General features: G+C 42.8%; 1 protein-coding gene across 2 annotated transcripts in view; it reads right to left on the bottom strand.

The window, feature by feature from the left end:
- Positions 1–20,233, bottom strand: part of lrrc9 (leucine rich repeat containing 9) — a 171,368-nt gene that overhangs the window by 9,735 nt on the left and 141,400 nt on the right. For both annotated transcript variants that reach the window (XM_067991891.1, XM_067991890.1), the window contains exons 29-31: positions 17,037–17,105; positions 8,673–8,798; positions 4,622–4,802 (exon numbers count right to left, since the gene is read on the bottom strand). In XM_067991891.1, the coding sequence (XP_067847992.1) occupies positions 4,622–4,802; positions 8,673–8,798; positions 17,037–17,105 (376 nt within the window). The remainder of the gene's footprint in view (positions 1–4,621; positions 4,803–8,672; positions 8,799–17,036; positions 17,106–20,233) is intronic.

Raw genomic sequence — 20,233 nt, 5'->3', positions numbered from 1 at the left:
GGACTAGACAGACTAGATGCAGGGAGGATGTTCCCGATGGCTGGGGAGTCCAGAACCAGGGGTCACAGTCTCAGGATACAGGGTATGCCATTTAGAACCGAGATGAGGAGAAATTTCTTTACTCAGAGGGTGGTGAACCCTGTGGAATTCTCTACCACAGAAGGCAGTGGAGGCCAAGTCATTAGATGTATTCAAGAAGGAGATAGATATATTTCTTAATGCTAAAGGGATCAAGGAATATGAGGAGAAAGCGGGAACAGACGATCAGCCATGATCATTTTGAATGGTGGAGCAGGCTCGAAGGGCCGAATGGCCTACTCTTGCTTCTATTTTCTATGTTTCTATGTTTCTAAGTGCTATTAGGGGAGATGGTTATAATACTGTAACACCCCTAGTTAGAGTCCCCTTTAACCAGAGTGGTGTGAAAGGGTTGTTGTGTTGTTCTTAATTTTAAAGGGTGAAGAGTGTACTGGCACCCAGGGTGCCCAAGTAAGAACAGGGAGAGTGACCGATGTATTACCTTGCCTGCCCTGATCAGGTCATTGAACCTCTTGCAGCACTGGTTTGTTGTTCTGGGGATGAGAAAGTTGGCACTCAGCGCCGCTGCCACCTCTCTCCACATGATATTAGAGACATTTTTCTGATGTTTCCTCCCAAGCATGCCAAGCAGTCTACCCCTCCTGTGTTCATTCTCCTCAATGGGGGGGTTAGTGTCGCTGAAATTGTGAGCTCCTCTTCTGTTCCTCCTTGTATTGCCTTTGTTGTCCCTGCTTCAAGTGTTTGTACCAAATCCTCCAGTGGAAGATATTCTTGAAAATGGGATAAAATCATCCAGTGCAGCTACCTCACAGTTAATTCAGTGATCCAAACACTTTCCCACTTACCTGCTGCTACAATCTTCAGCCAGACTTGGCTTATTAAAGGCTGTATTCTAATTTCCAAGAACCCCCAACACATTGTGCTTTATGTGGTTTGCACTGGAGATCCTTCAATGGATATGCAAATAAGTCGATTCATGAAGTTCTGGTTAATTCAGTTTTGTAGAGCATGGGCTGGGGCAACTCCTGACCCATTGGCACAGATCCAGCACAACTCACGACCTGGAATTTCGAGGCCAGAATATTTTCATAGAAGAATCATAGAATCATAGAAATGTTATAGCATGGAAGGAGGCCATTCGGCCCATCGAGTCCACGCCGGCTATGTGCAAAAACAATCCAGCTAGTCCCACTCCCTCGCCCTTTCCCCGTAGCCCTGCAAATTTTTTCCTTTCAAGTACTTATCCAGTTCCCTTTTGAAAGCCATGATTGAATCTGCCTCCACCACCCCCTCGGGCAATGCATTCCAGATCCTAACCACTTGCAGCGTAAAAAGGTTTTTCCTCATGTCGCCTATCTTTTGCCAATCACCTTAAATCTATGACTTCTGGTTCTTAACCCTTCCGCCAATGGGAACAGTTTTTCTCTATCTACTCTGTCTAGACCCTTCATGATTTTGAATATCTCTATCAAATCTCCTCGCAACCGTCTCTGTTCCAAGGAGAACAACTCCAGCTTCTCCAGTCTATCCACATAACTGAAGTCCCTCGTCCCTGGAATCATTCTAGTAAATCTTTTCTGCACCCTCTCTAACGCTTTCACATCTTTTCTAAAGTGCGGTGCCCAAAACTGGACACAATACTCCTAATGTGGCCGAACCAGTGTTATATAAAGGTTCATGATGACTTCTATACTTTTGTACTCTATGCCCCTATTTATAAAACCCAAGATCCTGAATGCTTTTTTAACCGCTTTCTCAACCTGCCCTGCCACCTTCAACGATTTGTACACATATACCCCCAGATCTCTCTGTTCCCGTACCCCTTTTAGAGTTGTACCCTCTAGTTTATATTGCCTCTCCTCGTTCTTCCTACTGAAATGTATCACTTCGCATTTTTCTGTGTTAAATTTCATCTGCCACGTGTCTGCCCATGCCACCAGCCTGTCTATATCCTCTTGAAGTCTATCACTATCCTCCTCACTGTTCACACCTTTCCTAGTTATGTGTCATCTGCAAATTTTGAAATTGTGCCCTGTACACCCAAGTCCAAGTCATTAATATATATCAAGAAAAGCAGTGGTCCCAGCACTGACCCCTGGGGAACACCACTGTACACCTCCCTCCAGTCTGAAAAACAACCATCTACCACTACTCTTTGTTTCCTGTCCCTTAGCCAATTCTGTATCCATGTTGGTACTGCCCCCTTTATCCACTTGCCTGGATGAGTGCAGCTCCAACAACACTCAAGAAGCTTGACACCATCCAGGACAAAGCAGCCCGCTTGATTGTCACCCCATCCACCACCCTAAACATTCACTCCCTTCACCACCGGCGCACTGTGGCTGCAGTATGTAACATCCACAGGGTGCACTGCAGCAACTTGCCAAGGCTTCTTCGACAGCACCTCCCAGACCTGCGGCCTCTACCACCTAGAAGGACAAGGGCAGCATGCACGTGGGAACAACACCACCTGCACATTCCCCTCCAAATCACACACCATCCCGACTTGGAAATATATCGCCGTTCCTTCATCGTCACTGGGTCAAAATCCTGGAACTCCCTTCCTAACAGCACAGTGGGAGAACCTTCACCACACGGACTGCAGCGGTTCAAGAAGGTGGCTCACCACCACCACCTTCTCAAGGGCAATTAGGGATGGGCAATAAATGCTGGCCTCGCCAGCGACGCCCACATCCCATGAACGAATAAAAAAAAATTAAAAATCCATGCTGGCTTTCCCTAATCAATCCACACTTGTCCAAGTGACTGTTAATTCTGTTCGGGATTATCGTTTCTAAAAGTTTCCCCTCCACTGAGGTTAAACTGACTGGCCTATAGTTGCTGGGTTTATCCTTACACCCTTTCTTGAACAAGGGTGTAATATTTGAAATTCTCCAGTCCTCTGGCACCACCCCCGTATCTATGGATGTTTGGAAGATTATGGCCAGTACCTCCACAATTTCCACCCTTACTTCCCTCAGCAACCTAGGATACATCCCATCCGGACCGGGTGACTTATCCACTTTGGTAAAACTAGCCTTTCTAGTACCTCTTCTTTATCAATTTTTAGCCCATCCAGTATCTCAACTATATCTTCCTTTACTGACACTGTGAAAGCATCTTCTTCCTTGATAAAGACAGATGCAAACTACTCATTTAGTACCTCGGCCATCCCCTCTGCTTCCATGAGTTGATCTCCTTTATTGTCCCTAATCGGCCCCACCCCTCCTCTTATTACCCGTCTACTGTTACATGCCTGTAGAAGACTTTTGGATTCCCTTTTATGTTGGCCGCCAGTCCATGCTCATACTCTCTCTTTGCCCCTCTTATTTCCTTTTCCACTTCCCCTCTGAACTTTCTATATTCTGCCTGGTTCTCACTTGTGTTATCAACCTGACATCTGTCATATGCTCTTTTTCTCCATTTCATCTTACTCACTATCTCTTTTGACATCCAGGGAGCTCTGGCTTTACCTGCCCTACCTTTCTGCCTCGTGGGAATATGCCTAGACTGTACCCGAACCATCTCCTCCTTAAAGGCCACCCACTGTTCAATTACAGGCCCACCAATCTTTGATTCCAATTTACCCGGGCCAGATTGGTTCTCATCCCATTGAAATGGGCCCTCCTCCAATTGAGTATTTTTACTTTAGAGTGATCTAAATCAATCACCCAACCTTTAGATTCACTTTAATATATATTCTCTCTAATTTGTAGTCTCCTCTTAAATCCCTCGGTAGTTTCTTATTTCTGTGCAGAACTTTCAAATTGGAGGTAGTTAACTCCACAACTGTAAGCTCCTCTTAGCCAATGTGGCACACTATTGGTTCTAATGAGAACACAGTTGGCTTGAATTGTAAGGGACTGCAGCCTCTGGAGGAGGTGAGACCCACCTAAAGCTGTGAGTTTAATCAGCATCTCTAGGGGCAGTGACACTACTTGCAGCAACATGAACAGTACCTCTTGAAGCACAGGTCACCAGATTTTAAGCTTATTTGTACAGGTCAATAATATAGTTTTATGCTTAGTGACCTATATGAACTTTCCTCAGCCATGGGGATGGGTACAGTAGCAGAACAAAAGTTTGCGTATGGGCAGTTGTTTTTCTATTGTCCCAAAGCTGCGGAATATGCCTCACGATGTAAATGGGGTGTATTTCACAACACAGGGATACTTGGGCAGTAATAAAGAAACAATATTTTAACAACAACAACTTGCATTTATATAGTGCCGTTAACATAGAAAAACGTCACAAGGTGCTTCACAGAACGTAATCAAGACATAAAATGAATACTGAGCCAAAGAAGGAGTTATTAGGAGGGGTAATTAAAAGCTTGGTCAAAAAGGTGGATTTTTAGGAGGGACTTAAAGGAGGAGAGGGAGGTGGATTGAAGTGTTGATTCCTGGAAATTATCCCCCCAACACAGCGATACTGGAATTCTCAGATTTTTTTAGTATCAATAATAGGCAACTTGGCACAAGTGGACAGAACAAATAAATAAGGGAATTTGCTGGAAGCAATACATGATCTCTGCAGATTGTTGTTTAAGACAGAACAAGAACAATAAATCACAGTTTCTTACTTTTGGCTGTTTCCTGTGGATTTGAGTCCCCAAAGCCATGTGGAAGATTGAATTCTGGCGCTGCAAATGGCTGCAACCCTTTAGGAAGAGTAATATTAGTCGCCCGCAATGGATTGGGCCTTGTTAGCAATGGCATAATTGAAGACAGCCCTGTTTCCGTTGGAGGATTTGAAGGTATTGCCTATTGATCAAAAGAAAATATTAAAACAATCAATTTGGTAAATGTTAAAATCTATAGCTGAAGTACTACTAAATAACTGAAAGTGAAAATGATCACTTTAACTGCAAACATTTCCTGTCCAGATGGGAAAGGTGGCTGTTCCCAACCTAGAGTTGTGGTGAGTTTCCAGCTTGTGTGCAGCAAAAATACAAGGAACTGCTGGTCATTCATTATGCAATATGCATTTGTAGGATGCTTGGTAGGTGTACTCAGATGTTCTATTTTTTGATTGCCTGTCCAGTAGGATATGAACAGAAGAGTTACTCTGAATAAATGTACCCAACCTGTCTAGGCTCAGACATAAAAAATTATCACAAGTTAACAGACAGCAAGCTTCTTCACAGAATCGCAAGGACTCGTAAGAAGTCAAAGCATTCTGGAAAGGAGGGGAGGAGAGGGAGAAAATCAGTGAAAAATTTTAAATAAAGAAAAAAAGTCATCCTTTGAGAGAATGTAGGATTGGAAGTTGCAGTTATATGTTTGAAATAGGCTTAGATGAATAGCTTTTGAGAATTAGATTACATTAGGATCTCTTGTAGGATATCACCATCAAGAATATATCAGGTTCACCTCAGGTGAGAGTGGAATAGCTCTGCCACCCAGCAATATTCACTGACTCTCACTGCAATACATTCACATGTACCAATAGTCATGGGGTCTGGGACAGTAGCTACTCTATCAGAGAGGAAAGTAAAGGTACAGAATGGAGAGAACTAGAGAAAAGGAGGAAACAGCAGAAGAAGTAGGAAATAAAGCCAAAAGGTAGAGAAGGAAAAGAACAGGAAGACAAAGAACAAAGGAATACAAAGCACTTGGGAAGGGTGAGAAGCAACAATAAAGTAAACAGTAGGTAATGAATACTGCAAGTTGTTTTTTAAAAAAATTCAGTCTTAGAGAGCAATGACTCAAAGAAAAGTACAGAAACAATTTATTTTCTGGCGCTATCTCACTTGTATACATAGAATATAATATCAGCTGACCAATGATGATAACTCTGACTAAATTGAAGGCCATAATTAATTGGACCTTTTGCACCGAACTGTAGCTTTAGTAAGTGAAGTAAAAACAACAGAATGTATTCAGAGGAATGCAGAGTTCAGGGAAGGGCTTGGAGGAAGTTACAGAGATTTGGAGGAGGGAGACCATGAATGAACACCAGGATGAGAATTTTAAATTTGAGGCGTTTCAGGACTGGGAACCAATGTAGGTCAGGAAGGACAGGGTAATGGGTGAGCAGGACTTGGTGTGGGATAGGATACGGGCAGCAGAGTTTTGAATGAGCTGAAGTTTAGGGTGGAGGATGGGAGGCTGGCCAGGAGAGCATTAGAATAGTTGAATCTGGAAGTGACAAAGGCATGGATGAGGGCTTCAGCTGCAGATGGGCTGAGGCAAGGACAGAAGCGGGTGATGTTATGGAGGTGGGAGTTGGCAGTCTTTGTAATGGAGAGGATATGGGGTTGGAAACTCAGCTCAGTGTCAAATAGGATGCTGAGGTTGCGAACAGTCTGGTTCAACCTGAGGCAGTGATTGAGGAGGGGGATGGAATCGGTGGCAAGACTAAGCAGTTTGTGACAGGGGTCAAAGATGACGGCTTCAGTCTCTCCGATGTTTAGCTTTGTGCCTGACGACGAAAAGGCAATGGAGGGGTCCAATGGAGAGGAAGACTGCTCAAATTCATCATCTAACTTATATTCAAATCATTTTCAAAAACATAAATTGAAATATTGTTATACATAGAAACACAATTTGAATTTTCCACCGAGAAAAATAATTAATAGAATGTTTATAATTCAAACATAAGCTAAAGCTATTACAGGCATGTAGTCAGTATAGTCTGTCATGTTTGAAATGGTTATCTGATTTTTTTTCTCTTTCTATCTCTCTTACCCTCACAAACACACATCTACACAGCCATACACATTAATCTTTTGAATAATAGCTTTTCACTTTTTTAGTTCAGAAAGAGTGTCAAGCTGTGAGAGTAAGTGAGCAAGAGAGAAATGGAGACAGAGACAAGGAGAGACACAGGCACAGGAAAAAAAAAAGAGACAGACGTTTTATTTTCCTGATCTTAATTTGAGTTCTTTGTTCTTTTCTCAACACGAACCAAATGAATTTTGAAAAATTTTCAGGGCAACATAAAGGCTCTGATTACTTTCATCTGTGTTTTGTTGATAGTTGCAAAATTGAAACATTCTAATTAGTAATACAATTGAGACAGAGAGACAGACAGAGATTAGTCAGATAAAGGGCAGACATAAGTCAAAAAACAAACTACAGAAACAGAATTCAATGTTTGTAGAGATCTTTCAGACCTGTGACTCCCTCCTCACAGAGCTGCCAGGCCCATGCCCTCCCCCTCCCTCACTGATAGACCCTGGGAATCCACCAGTTGGCCAAAACCTATATTCCACCCACCTATTCTGCCATTTCCAAAGGTTCCCCCTCCCAAGTCCCCATCCATGCTGTCAAACACCAGCACCCCATCCCAGTTTTGTCAAACCCCTGTAATAACAAAGCCCAGGATCATCCCCAGTATTCCCTTCTCCTCGATACTGCTAAATACCAGGGGCATAATTTTAGCCCAGAGCAGGGAAGGAGGCAGGGAGGTTGAATTGCGGACGGGAAACCCAGAAGTACAGGTTACCCTGACGTCCTTACGATGTTGACGTAAGGACGTCTTTTTTTTATTGTTTCCTGCCCGACAGGCCGGCCTGATTGATAGGCTGGCCTCAGTTGGACGGGAGAAGAGCAAGGAAGAGGTAAGTGTTCAGGTAAGTCTTAGATTGGATGGATGGGGGGGGACATCGGGGCACGGGGGTCACCAGGAGAGTTAGTCACAGGGGTGGGGGGACGGTTAGTCATCCAGGGTGGGGGGGGTGTCAGTCATCAAGGGTCAGTCATCAGGGGGAGGAGATCGAGGGTCATCGGAGGGGAGGGAATCAGGAGTCAGCGGGAAGGGGATCGTGGGTCAGTCACTGGGAGGGGGGGGGGCCTGTCACCGAGGTGGGGGGATGTCGGGTTCGGGGGTAATTGTTGGGGGGGCTCGCTATCATTGGGGGAGGGGGTGGTGTAGGTGATCATTGGTCGGTGGGTTGCTGCAGGTAGGCTTGTTGGGCATGGGGGTAGCACTCCTGCTCTTCCTGGCCCACAAGCAATGCTATAAAGGCACCTACCTGTAGTTTTGGGCCTTCTTGCTTCCTCTCACGTGGCATGAAGGAGAAGGCCTGGGAACCCCGGCCCCCAGAGGCTGAAATCACAAAACCTGAGAAATGGAGGCCTGCAGCCCCCTTGAAAGATTTTAGGGACCAACCCGCCACCTGAGAGCCGATTGGTTGCCCACCCTTCGATCCGCCCCCGTGATAACGGGTTGGGGGGGGGGGTTCGAAATTGTTGCAATTTTTACTACCCCCCTCCCTGCACCCAACCGACCCATTTTTTCAGGCTAAAATCATGCCCCAGGTATCTACCTCTGGCTGATCCATCTTATATTCCATCTTGCTGTGTATCTTCAATATTAAAAACAGTAAAGGATTAAAATTGAAATTCATAACTAAAGGAATGTAGAGAAAATAAAAGCCATTCATTTATGATATTCACAGAATAATAGACAGAGTCATGGAATTCAACCACGCAAAGCACTGGTTAAAATCCCAGAATACCATGTCATTAAAAATGGAATTTGACTAATTCAGTCACCCGAAATCAGTGACCATGATGTTATACCCTACATGGTATAACCATCCCTGTTATAAAACAATGTATTGTTCAAATCACTGTGAGCAATGCCACAGGAGATGTGCTCTATCTTTAAATAAATAAAATTCTTACATTTTGCTCAGACAATAGAATTTCAGCTTTTTCTTTCTCATCCACTGTGATTGGTACACCATCTAATATCTGGAGTCTCATCATTCGGAACACCAGGAATGGACGGTACAACATTTTACGAGATACCTGCAAAAAAAGTACTTTGGTCATCTGATAAAAGCCTCAATTCCTCATCCTCTTAAGGCTTCAGAGTGTCGCGACTCACAAAAGCCATCAGGTGAGATAGTAGACTCACATACTACATCAAACATGTTCAGTATTTCACACATTTTATTAATTTTAGAGCTGCCTATATTGTGAAGTATTAATAACAACAGGGTCTTCAAATCAATAGCTTGCTGAACTGCTCTTACTTGTAACTTGTAATCCCGTTCAATGATGATCCAAATCTTTGCACACAATACAAAATGATTAAGTGATTGGTTTTTAAGAACTGTAACCTGAATTTCTCAGATAGCTTAGGGGGTTTATTCAATAACAGTCTAAGCCACACAGATCGTAACAGTATCAGGTTCGATCCCTAGTCTGTCCTGAGTTAGTTGATCTCAGCTGGGGCAATGCTAGGGAACTACAATTAACCTCAGTGCTGGGAGTTAAGAAGGGGAAAATCATCAAGAGTTCCCCTTCCTGATTGCCAGTCAGCAATCCCATGCACATGTAATTGAGAACTTGATTGTGATATCTGTTGGCACTTGCAGAAAAGGCTCACATATGAAAAATGGTTATCTGGATGAGATACTGGAGGATGCTGGCACTTGTGGGACAACACCCAGCAAGAAGTCAATGACTTCAGAAAAGGAGAGGGGAGGAAAAAAATTAAATGCACACACTAATTTTTCTGTACCTCTAGTGATGATTGATATCTTAGGAAGTTCAGGCATTTCTTACAAAAGCTTTACAGATAGAGAAAGCTGCAACTGTGGCTCTTATGGTGATAGTGGAAGTGGTCCTCATATTTATACTGCAGTATGTATTCCTTAATCATTTCTCTACATTGTGAAGTGTGCGAGGAACAGTTTGTGTGTCAGTGACACTACTGGAGTTGCTATATGGAATTGGTATACAAGCACCAGAAAAGTAAGTGAAAAGTAATTATGGCACATTTTATTTTGAAATCTAACCATGAAATAGAGAACCTGTTCAGTTACGTAGCTGAAATTTGAATGTAGTTGCTGGTAGGACACTTAAATAACTCTTTAAAAGGTAAAGCTTGATCTACATCTTGGTTTCTGAATACACTGACTGAATAGACATGCACATACCAAGCTTTTCTCAACACCATATAGTAACCAACGAGCAATTATTTAAATTGTGGAAAAATTATAATTTTCAAATAATTAAAATTGTAATTTTTGTAATATTTTACACTTTGACAGACGAAACCCGATTGCGACAAAGTTTTTTGTTATTCATTCTCGGAATGTGGGCATCACTGGCAAGGCTGGTTTGATACAACTGAGTGGCTTGCTAGGCCACTTCAGAGGGCAGCTAAGAGTCAACCGCATTGGCGTGGGACTGGAGTCACATGGAGACGAAATTAGGTAAGGACGGCAGGTTTCCTTCCCTAAAGAACGTCAGTGAACCAGTTGGATTTTTAGGACAATCCAACAGCTTAATGGTCTCTTTTTACTGATAACAGCTTTTTATTTCCAGATTTTTAAAAACTGAATTCAATTTCTCAAAGTGCCATGGTGGGATTTGCACTCTCATTCTCTTAATTATTAGTCCAAGTTTCTGGATTACTAGTCCAGTTACATAATCACTACAGTACCATATTCGAGTACATAAAAATGGCTGCCTGGATGAGATAATGGAGGATGAAGAAATTTGCCTATGTAACTTCATATAAGACTTTGCACTATGTGCTAACATTAGAAAATGGCTTTTATCCTTTCATTGTTCAGGGAACTGTCCTTAAACCTACTTAGTTGTCAACCTTGGCTCAGTGGTAACACTCTTGCCTCTTAAGTCAGAAGGTCATGGGTTCAAGCCCTACTCCAGAGACTTGAACATATTGTAGGCTGACCCTGCAGTGTAGTACTGATGGTGTGCTGCACTGTTGGAGGTGTTGGCTTTTGGAGAAGACATTAAACTAAGGCTTGTCTACCCCCTCAGGTGGATGTAAGAGATCCCATGGTACTATCCTGGTCAGCAATTATCCTTCAACCAACATCACAAAAACAGATTATCTGGTCATTTATCTCATTGCTCTGCGCAATTTGGCTGCCTCATTTCCCTACATTACAAAACTACTTCAATGGTTGTGAAGTGCTTTGAGATGTCCTGAAGTCATGAAAGGCATTATATAAATACAAGTTCTTTCTCTCTCTCTCTCTCTAAGTCATGTGCCATGCACCATTCACTGGTAATAAGAGTTGGCAGTGATCTGGTACAAGCCTCCGACATCCTTGCTACTCAAAGTTGCACGATACTCAGCATGATTCACCCATTGTTTATTCTCCCCACATGTAAGAGTCTCTATCTTATGAAACCTGGCAGCCACCAAGAACTCATCAGGTGGGAAAATCACAGATGAAAACTGACATGAAGAATAGTACAGCATAGCACTTTTCTGCACCAAAGCATTGACCTACCGGAGTAGCAAACCTGGTGTGAAAGATTTATTTTAAAGTGCAGCAGTTTGTGTAAGACACATTTATGAATGTGAAAGAAAGAAAAACTACTGGATTTTTACAAGATGTGTGATCTCTTAAACATCCATCAAGCTCGATAAGTGATCACGCAATATCATTTTTCTGTTTAAATGTTGACAGATTCTGAAAAGTTTCCAAAGGTCAAAGCTGAATTGTCAGGGGACTGTCTGAATTGCTGCTAGTTCACACATTGTGTGGCCAAAGTGTCCCTTTGGATGTAAAGCATTAAATGTCAAATTGCCTGGTTCAGTCAATTTTCACTCACAAGAAAAACGTTCGTGATTGACAACGGAAGGTGTTGAATCACAACATAAACTGTACTGTGACAAATTAGATAGCTACTGTTTATAACATTGACCTTATGATTTTCAAAAGGCCTTCGATAAGGTACCACATAGTAGACTGACGACTAAGGTCAGAGCATGTGGAGTCAGGGGACAAGTACAGAATGGATAGCGAGCTGGCTACAAGACAGAAAACAGAGACGAAGGGTTAAAGGTAGTTACTCAGACTTGCTAAAGATGGGAAGTGGTATTCCACCACGATCGGTGCTGGGACCACTGTTGTTCACCATTTACATAAACGATTTGGACTTGGGAATTGGAAGTACAATTACAAAATTTGCTGACGACATCAAATTGGGGGCTATAGTTAATACCGAGGAGGACTGCGACATTAATAAACTTGCAGAATGGGCGTGTAATTGGCAAATGAGTTTCAATATAGATAAGTGTGAGGTATTACATTTTGGTAGGAAGAATAAGGGGACCACATACTGCATGGATAATAAGTGTCTAAATGGGGTAGAGGAGCAGAGGGATATCTGGGAGTACAGATACACAAATCACTAAAAGTAGCAACGCTAGCTAATAAGGCCATAAAAAACGGATCAGATCAAAACTCTGCAATCCTGCCACATCCAGTCGTGAATGGTGGTGGACAATCAAACAACTAACGGGAGGACGAGGCTCTGTAAAAATCCCCATCCTCAAAGATGACAGAGTCCAGCACATGAGTGCAAAAGACAAGACTGAAGCATTTGCAACCATCTTCAGCCAGAAGTGCCGAGTAGGTGATCCATCTCGGCCTCCTCCCAATATCCCCACCATCATTCAGCTAATTCGATTCACTCCACGTGATATCAAGATAAGGCTGAGTTCACTGGATACAACATCCCGGCAGTAGTGCTGAAGACTTGTGCTCCAGAACTAGCCGTGCCTCTAGCCAAACTGTTCCAATACAGCTACAACACTGGCATCTACCCGGCAATGTGGAAAATTGCCCAGGTATGTTCTGTCCACAAAAAGCAGGACAAATCCAATCCGGCCAATTACCGCCACATCAGTCTACTCTCAATCATCAGCAAAGTGATGGAAGTGTCGTCGACAGTGCTATCAAGCGGCACCTACTCACCAATAACTTGCTCACCGATGCTCAGTTTGGGTTCCGCCAGGACCACTCGGCTCCAGACCTCATTACAGCCTTGGTCCAAACATGGACAAAAGAGCTGAATTCCAGAGGTGAGGTGAGAGTAACTGCACTTGACATCAAGGCAGCATTTAACCGAGTGTGGCACCAAGGAGCCCAGTAAAATAGAAGTCAATGGGAAAACTCTACAGTGGCTGGAGTCCTACCTAGCACAAAAGGAAGATGGTAGTGGTTGTTGGAGGCCAATCACCTCAGCCCCAGGTCATTGCTGCAGGAGTTCCTCAGGGCAGTGTCCTAGGTCCAACCATCTTCAGCTGCTTCATCAATGACCTTCCCTCCATCATAAGGTCAGAAATGGGGATGTTCGCTGATGATTGCACAATGTTCAGTTCCATTCGCAACCCCTCAGATAATGAAGCAGTCTGTGCCCGCATGCAGCAAGACCTGGACAACATCCAGGCTTGGGCTGATAAGTGGCAAGTAACATTCGTGCCAGATAAGTGCCAGGCAATGACCGTTTCCAATAAAAGAGAGCCTAATCACCTCCCCTTGACATTCAACGGCATTACCATCTCCGAATCCCCCACCATCAACATCCTGGGGGTCACCATTGACCAGAAACTTAACTGGACCAGCCACATAAATACTGTGGCTACAAGAACAGGTCAGAGGCTGGGTATTCTGTGGCGAGTGACTCACCTCCTGACTCCCCAGAGCCTTTCCACCATCTACAAGGCACAAGTCAGGAGTGTGATGGAATACTCTCCATTTGCCTGGATGAGTGCAGCTCCAACAACACTCAAGAAGCTCGACACCATCCAGGACAAAGCAGCCTGCTTGATTGGCACCCCATCCACCACCCTAAACATTCACTCCCTTCACCACCTGTGCACCGTGGCTGTAGTGTGTACCATCCATTGGATGCACTGCAGCAACTCCCTAAGGCTTCTTCGACAGCACCTCCCAAACCTGCGACCTACCACCTAGAAGGACAAGGGCAGCCGGCACATGGGAACAACACCATCTGCACGTCCCCTCCAAGTCACACATCATCCTGACTTGGAAATATATCGCCGTTCCTTGATCGTCGCTGGATCAAGATCCTGGAATTCTCTACCTAACAGCACTGTGGGAGAACCTTCACCTCACGGACTACAGCGGTTCAAGAAGGCAGCTCACCACCACCTTTTCAAGGGCAATTAGGGATGGGCAATAAATGCTGGCCTTGCCAGCGACGCCCACGTCCCGTGAACGAATAAAAAAAAAATCAAACAAAGCTCTGGGGTTTAATTTCTAGAGGGATAGAATTGAAAAGCAGAGAAGTTATGTTAAACTTGCACAGAACCTTGGTTAGACCACACTTGGAGTACTGTGAACAGTTCTAGTCTCCATATTATAAAAAGGAAATAGAGGCGCTGGAGAAAGTGCAAAAAAAATTTACTAGGATGATACCAGAACTGAGAGGTTATACCTATCAGGAAAGGCTGAACAGGCTGGGGCTCTTTTCTCTAGAAAAGAGCAGACTGAGGGGTGACCTGATAGAGGTCTTTAAGATTGTGAAAGAGTTTTATAGAGTAGTCGTAGAGAAGGTGTTTCCACTTGCGGGGGAGACCAGAACTAGGGGCCATAAATATAAGATAGTCACTAATAAATCCAACAGGGAATTCAGGAGAAACTTCTTACCCAGAGAGTGGCTAGAATGTGGAACTTGCTACCACAAGGAGCAGTTGAGGCGACTAGCATAGATGCATTTAAGGGGATGCTAGATAAACACTTGAGGGAGAAAGGCTGATTGGGTTAGATGAAGTAGGGAGGGAGGAGGCTCATGTGGAGCATAAACACCGGCATGAACCTGTTGGGCCGAATGGCCTGTTTATGTGCTGTACATTTTATGTAATTTTCTTTGTAATATTTAAAAGTGTTATTTCTCATTAATTCGTTTGAAATATAATTCCAGTAACCGTACAGATTTCATCGTACATTTAGTCTTTCAGTGAGAATTTTGTTGCGCATTAACTGAGTGGAGTGTTCTTGTGCTTAAGGTCAGCCATAAACATTTATTAAAAAATTTCCAAAGACAACAGTGCACAGCAACAACTGACCATTTATTTATGTTAGCTTTCGTTATTTTCCCCATGAAGGCTGAATATCTGTTTTCAAATGATTTGCGACTTCCGTTTTGCCTGGTCTCTTGGCCCATACATTACTGTGGCTGAGTGGGCAGGAGTGCAGCTTACTCTCAGGCCTCTGCCAATGTCGTTCCAAGTCCATTGCTGGAGATGTGTGTGAGTTACCGTTTATGACTTTCCTTCTGGTTCCATTCCCCTGTTCTCCCCCTCCCTCGCCCCAGCTCCAACCCTCCCCACTTACCAGGCTGGTGGCTGAGATTAAAAACTCAGGGCTGAGGACAAATGTATGTTCTATGGTACAACCTATTGGAGTAAAATGCAGTGTTTGCCAACCATGTGCTGGCAGGACTAACTTAAAACATATTTGGAGTTTGAAATCAGTCCCCTTCACAAGAAGCCAAATTTCACTTAGGCAGCTGGTTATCTTTCAGAGTATTCCGGGCCATGATCCAACTGGACCCTGGTATCTTACCGGCATCCAGTTCATCCCGGGCAGAGGAGGTGAGAGCAGTGGAATGTGCAATTTCGCCCGTTCTAACTACTTCTTTATTCAACTCCTATTGGAGTTCTTTGAGGATGGAACTAGTAGAATGGATAGGGGGGAACCTTTGGATGGGGTATGTTTGGATTTTCAGAAGGCTTTCGATAAGGTCCCACACAGGAGGTTGGTGAACAAAGTTAGAGCACATAGAATTGGGGGTAATATATTGGCATGGATTGAGAATTGGTTAACAGACAGAAAACAGAGAGTAGGAATAAATGGCTCTTTTTCAGGTTGGCAGACTGTGACTAGTGGGGTGCCCCAGGGATCGGTGCTTGGGGCCCAGCTATTCACAATCTATATCAATGTAATCTTGGAAATGTAATATTTCCAAGTTTGCTGATGACACAAAACTAGGTGGGAATTGAGTTGTGAGGAGGATGCAAAGAGGCTTCAAGGGGATATAGACAGGCTAAGTGACTGGGCAAGAACATGGCTGATGGAATATAATGTGGAAAATGTGAAGTTATCCACTTTGGTAGGAAAAACAGAAATGCAGAGTATTTTTTAAATGGTGATGTTCAAAGGGACCTGGGTGTCCTTGTACATGAGTCACTGAAAGCTAACATGCAGGTGCAGGAAGCAATTAAGAAGGCAAATGGTATGTTGGCCTTTATTACAAGAGGATTTGAGTACAAGAATAAAGATGTCTTACTGCAATTATATAGGGCCTTGGTGAGACCGCACGTGGAGTATTGTGTACAATTTGGGTCTCCTTACCTAAGCAAGGATATACTTGACATAGAGAAAGTGCAACGAAGGTTCACCAGACTGATTCCTGGGATGGCGGGATTGTCATATGAGGAGAGATTGAGTAGACTAGGCCTGTATTCTCTGGAGTTTAGAAGAATGAGAGGGTGATCTCATTGAAACATACAAAATTCTTATAGGGTTCGCCAGAGAAGATGCAGGGAGGATATTTCCCCTGGCTGGGGGAGTCTAGAATCAGGGGTCACAGTCTCAGAATAAGGGTAGGCCACTTAGGATTAAGATGAGGAGAAATTTCTTCACTCAGAGGGTGGAGAATCTTTGGAATTCTCTACCCCAGAGGGTCTGTGGAGGCTCAGTCATTGAGTACATTCAAAACAGAGATCGATAGATTTCTAGATATTAAAGGCATCAAGGGATATGAAGATAACGCAGGAAATGGTGTTGAGGTAGAAGATCAGCCATGATCTTGTTGAATGGTGGAGCAGGCTCAAGGGGCCGGATGGCCCACGCCTGGTCCTGTTTCTTATGTTCTTATCAAGCTTCAGTGGTGCAGATGGAACTATTGCCTGCCCCGCTCCTAGAATGGTCTTTGGGGTAGAGACCTGGTATTATTGAGACCCACCCTTTTTCATCCCCGCTTGTCCTCTCCTGTCCCTTTTATGCCAGCACTTTGCTCCAGGCCATGAAGAAATTCAGAGCTCTCATCTCTTGTGAATATAACCAAAGTTTAGCTTTTGACGATTTACTGATTAGTAATCATTGCTAGTAATCACATTAGTATCACAGGTACCCATGATTCTATATTTGAAGTAAGGTGCTTATTGAAAGAAGATGTAGCTGCAAAAGAGTTTTAATTCATAAATTTGTAAATTATACAAACACACAAAATCATAATACTTACAGTATTTCCAACAGCCGAAAGTTCTGTCAAATTTGGAAGTGAATCAAGTTTTTCCAGTTCAGCTATATCCTGTGCAAAATAGAATATTTATTTTGGAAATACTGGTATTAGAAATAAAAAGACATTTTGGTATCATGGCTACTAAGACAGCATTCCAAAATCATAAAATCTTGGGTTGATATACAGTTAAACAAGCTTCCTCACATTGCCACTTGATGGATTTGCAAAGTACTACATGTCAAACGTGTATATACATATTTTGCCACACTTAAACTCAGCACCTGTTCCGTACTTTTACTTTTATGGCCTTTTGGTCTATATGTTTTACACCTTTTTACTTTCAAGCTTTAAATTGTTCCAAATATGCATTTCCCTTGGTGCTTTGCACAGCAGTTAATAAAACTTCTTATGTATCCAGAAAATAATTGGTATATAAAGCTGCATGATCAGGCAATTTTCTTTAATTCTAAAGAGCTTTCCAAAATAATATTAATTCCTAATGATTATGCAGATATTGTAGCAGTAAGTACCTTTCAATGGATTACATTTGGAGCTATCAATCAACTACGTGACCATGACTAGGACTACATGCCTACTTGCCGGCGCGGACACGATGGGCCGAATGGCCTCCTTCTGTGCCGTAAATTTTCTATGATTCTATACATACATCGCAGATTGGAGCCCTTTCTTCAATGACACTTGTCACTCACACATGGTTGATTGTATTTGTTAATCTTTGGAATTGCCAATGACCTTTTCATTAGTATTCTTCAGCAAATATAGGGATCTGGATGCTGATTATTTTGGGAAGTAGTTTAGATTTAATAGGACGGGTAAAATGTAACAAGTAAGTGAAGGTGAACATAAAAAAAAGACTCTCACCTCAGAGTTCAGAGTAGGCGGATAAGGTGAAATACTCCCCTAATAAATCATATCCAGGTTTTATTGGTAGAATACCTCCACAGTTTTGGTTTAAAAAAGATCAGTTTTTAAATGATCTATTTATCGAGATGCTTCTCTAGGTCAACAGATAATAGCTGATTGCTCTCTAATAAGAATGGCAAACAACTCCAAAGGCATGGAGCGAGTGTACTGAAAAGGATCTCCTACTTTAAGTGACTCTAGTGCATCAGCTTCACTGAGTGGTGAATCAAATGGTTAATTATAGAACCGAACCCAACTCCAGATGGCATTCAATAAAGTCCCTCGTAAGAGACTTATAGCTAAAGTTGAAGCTTATGGAATTGAGGGCAAATTATTGACCTGGTTAGGAAATTGGCTGAGCGGCAGGAGACAGAGAGTAGGGATAATGGGCAGGTACTCAAATTGGCAGGATATGACTAGTGGTATCCCACAGGATCTGTGTTGTGGCCTCAACTATTCACTGCATTTATTAACGTCTTAGATGACCGGAATGAGAGCCACATATCCAAGTTTACCAATGACACAAAGATAGGCAGCATTGTTAGCAGTGTAGATGGAAGCATAAAATTACAGAGATGTGAATAGATTAATTGAATGGGCAAAACTGTGGCAAATGGATCTCAATGTAGGCAATTGTGAGGTTATCCACTTTGGACCTAAAAAGGATAGAGCAGAGTAATTTCTAAATGGTGAAAAGCTCAAAACAGTGGAGGTCCAAAGAGACTTAGGGATCCATGTACATAGATCATTAAAACGTCATGGACAGGTACAGAAAATAATCAAAAAGGCTAAAGGAATGCTGACCTTTATATCTAGAGGACTAGAATACAAGTGAATAGAAGTTATGCTCCAGCTATACAAAGCCCTGGTTAGATCATGATGTGGAAATACACAACGCAAAATCGTCGAGCAGAAATTGATAGCCAAGTTCCGCACCCATGAGGACGGCCTCAACCAGGATCTTGGGTTCATGTCACGCTACACGTTACCCCACCAGCGAACAAATGTTATCTGTTTTTAATATAACGGGTCAGTTGCTGTCTTTTCTATGTTTCTACCTCTCTATCTCTGTTTTTTTTTGTTTGTTGTTTTTTTTTTGTGATTTGTATATTCTGTGAGACCTGGCAGGTAACACCTGTCTGTCTGCACACTGATTGCCTTGGCAACGGGCAGTTGAAAAAACTGTCTGTACTCACCAAGTATTGTTCTGTGAATTATAAATGCGATTTCATCTCGAGGATTTCATTTTCACATCGTTCACCTGACGAAGGAGGAAGCCTCCGAAAGCTTGTGAATTTAAAATAAAATTGCTGGACTATAACTTGGTGTTGTAAAATTGTTTACAACTGGTTAGATCACACCTGGAGTTCAGTTCTGGGCACTGCACCTTAGGAAGGAGATATCGGCCTTGGAGGGAGTGCAGCGTCGATTTACTAGAATGATATCTGGACTCCAAGGATTAAATTACGAGGCGAGATTACACAAACTAGAGTTGTATTCCCTGGAATTTAGAAGACTAAAGGGTGATTTTATCGAAGTTTTCAAGATATTAAGGGGAACTAATAGGGTAGATGGAGAGAAATTATTTCCACTGGTTGGGGAGTCTATGACTTGGGGACATAGCCTAAAAATTAGAGCCAGGACTTTCAGGAATGAAGTTAGCAAACACTTCTACACGCAAAGGGTGGTAGAAGTTTGGAACTCTCTTCCGCAAACAGTAGTTGATGCTAGCTCAATTGTTAATTTTAAATCTGAGATTGACAGATTTTTGTTAACTAAAGGTATTAAGGGATACGGGGCTAGGCCGGTTATATGGAGGTAGGTCACAGATCAGCCAGGATCTCATTGAATGGCGGAACAGGCTCGAGTGGCGAAACGGCCTACTCCTGTTCCTGTGTTCCAACAATGTTGCCCGTAAACAAAAGTAATTTCTAAAATTGAGTATTTTAAAAATAAACTAAAAGCATAAGGGTACTCAATCGGTAAGCACTTATGCAGGTTTAAAAACCTTTTATAAACAAAAAGCAATACACTTTTGTTTCCTATGTTTTTCCCCTTTACTCTTTTGAAAGTTTTCTATGCTAAGTACTGTCCGGGCCAAGAGTACAAAGTTCAGACCGGATTCTAGGCTTCCAACAATGTTACCCAACAGCTGTCTGATTGGATGCATGCCAGTGCAGGTGGGTATATGACTTCAATTTTCTCTTTTTCCTGTGGGGGAAATGTCTAGCTCCACTTGGCATCTCCTTTTGACAGCATGATTGAATTAATGA

Source organism: Heptranchias perlo, chromosome 10 (genome assembly GCF_035084215.1).
Source record: "Heptranchias perlo isolate sHepPer1 chromosome 10, sHepPer1.hap1, whole genome shotgun sequence".
NCBI lineage: Eukaryota > Metazoa > Chordata > Chondrichthyes > Hexanchiformes > Hexanchidae > Heptranchias > Heptranchias perlo.
Note: the sequence above shows the minus strand (reverse complement) of the source record. Positions and strands in the feature narration are given on the sequence as shown.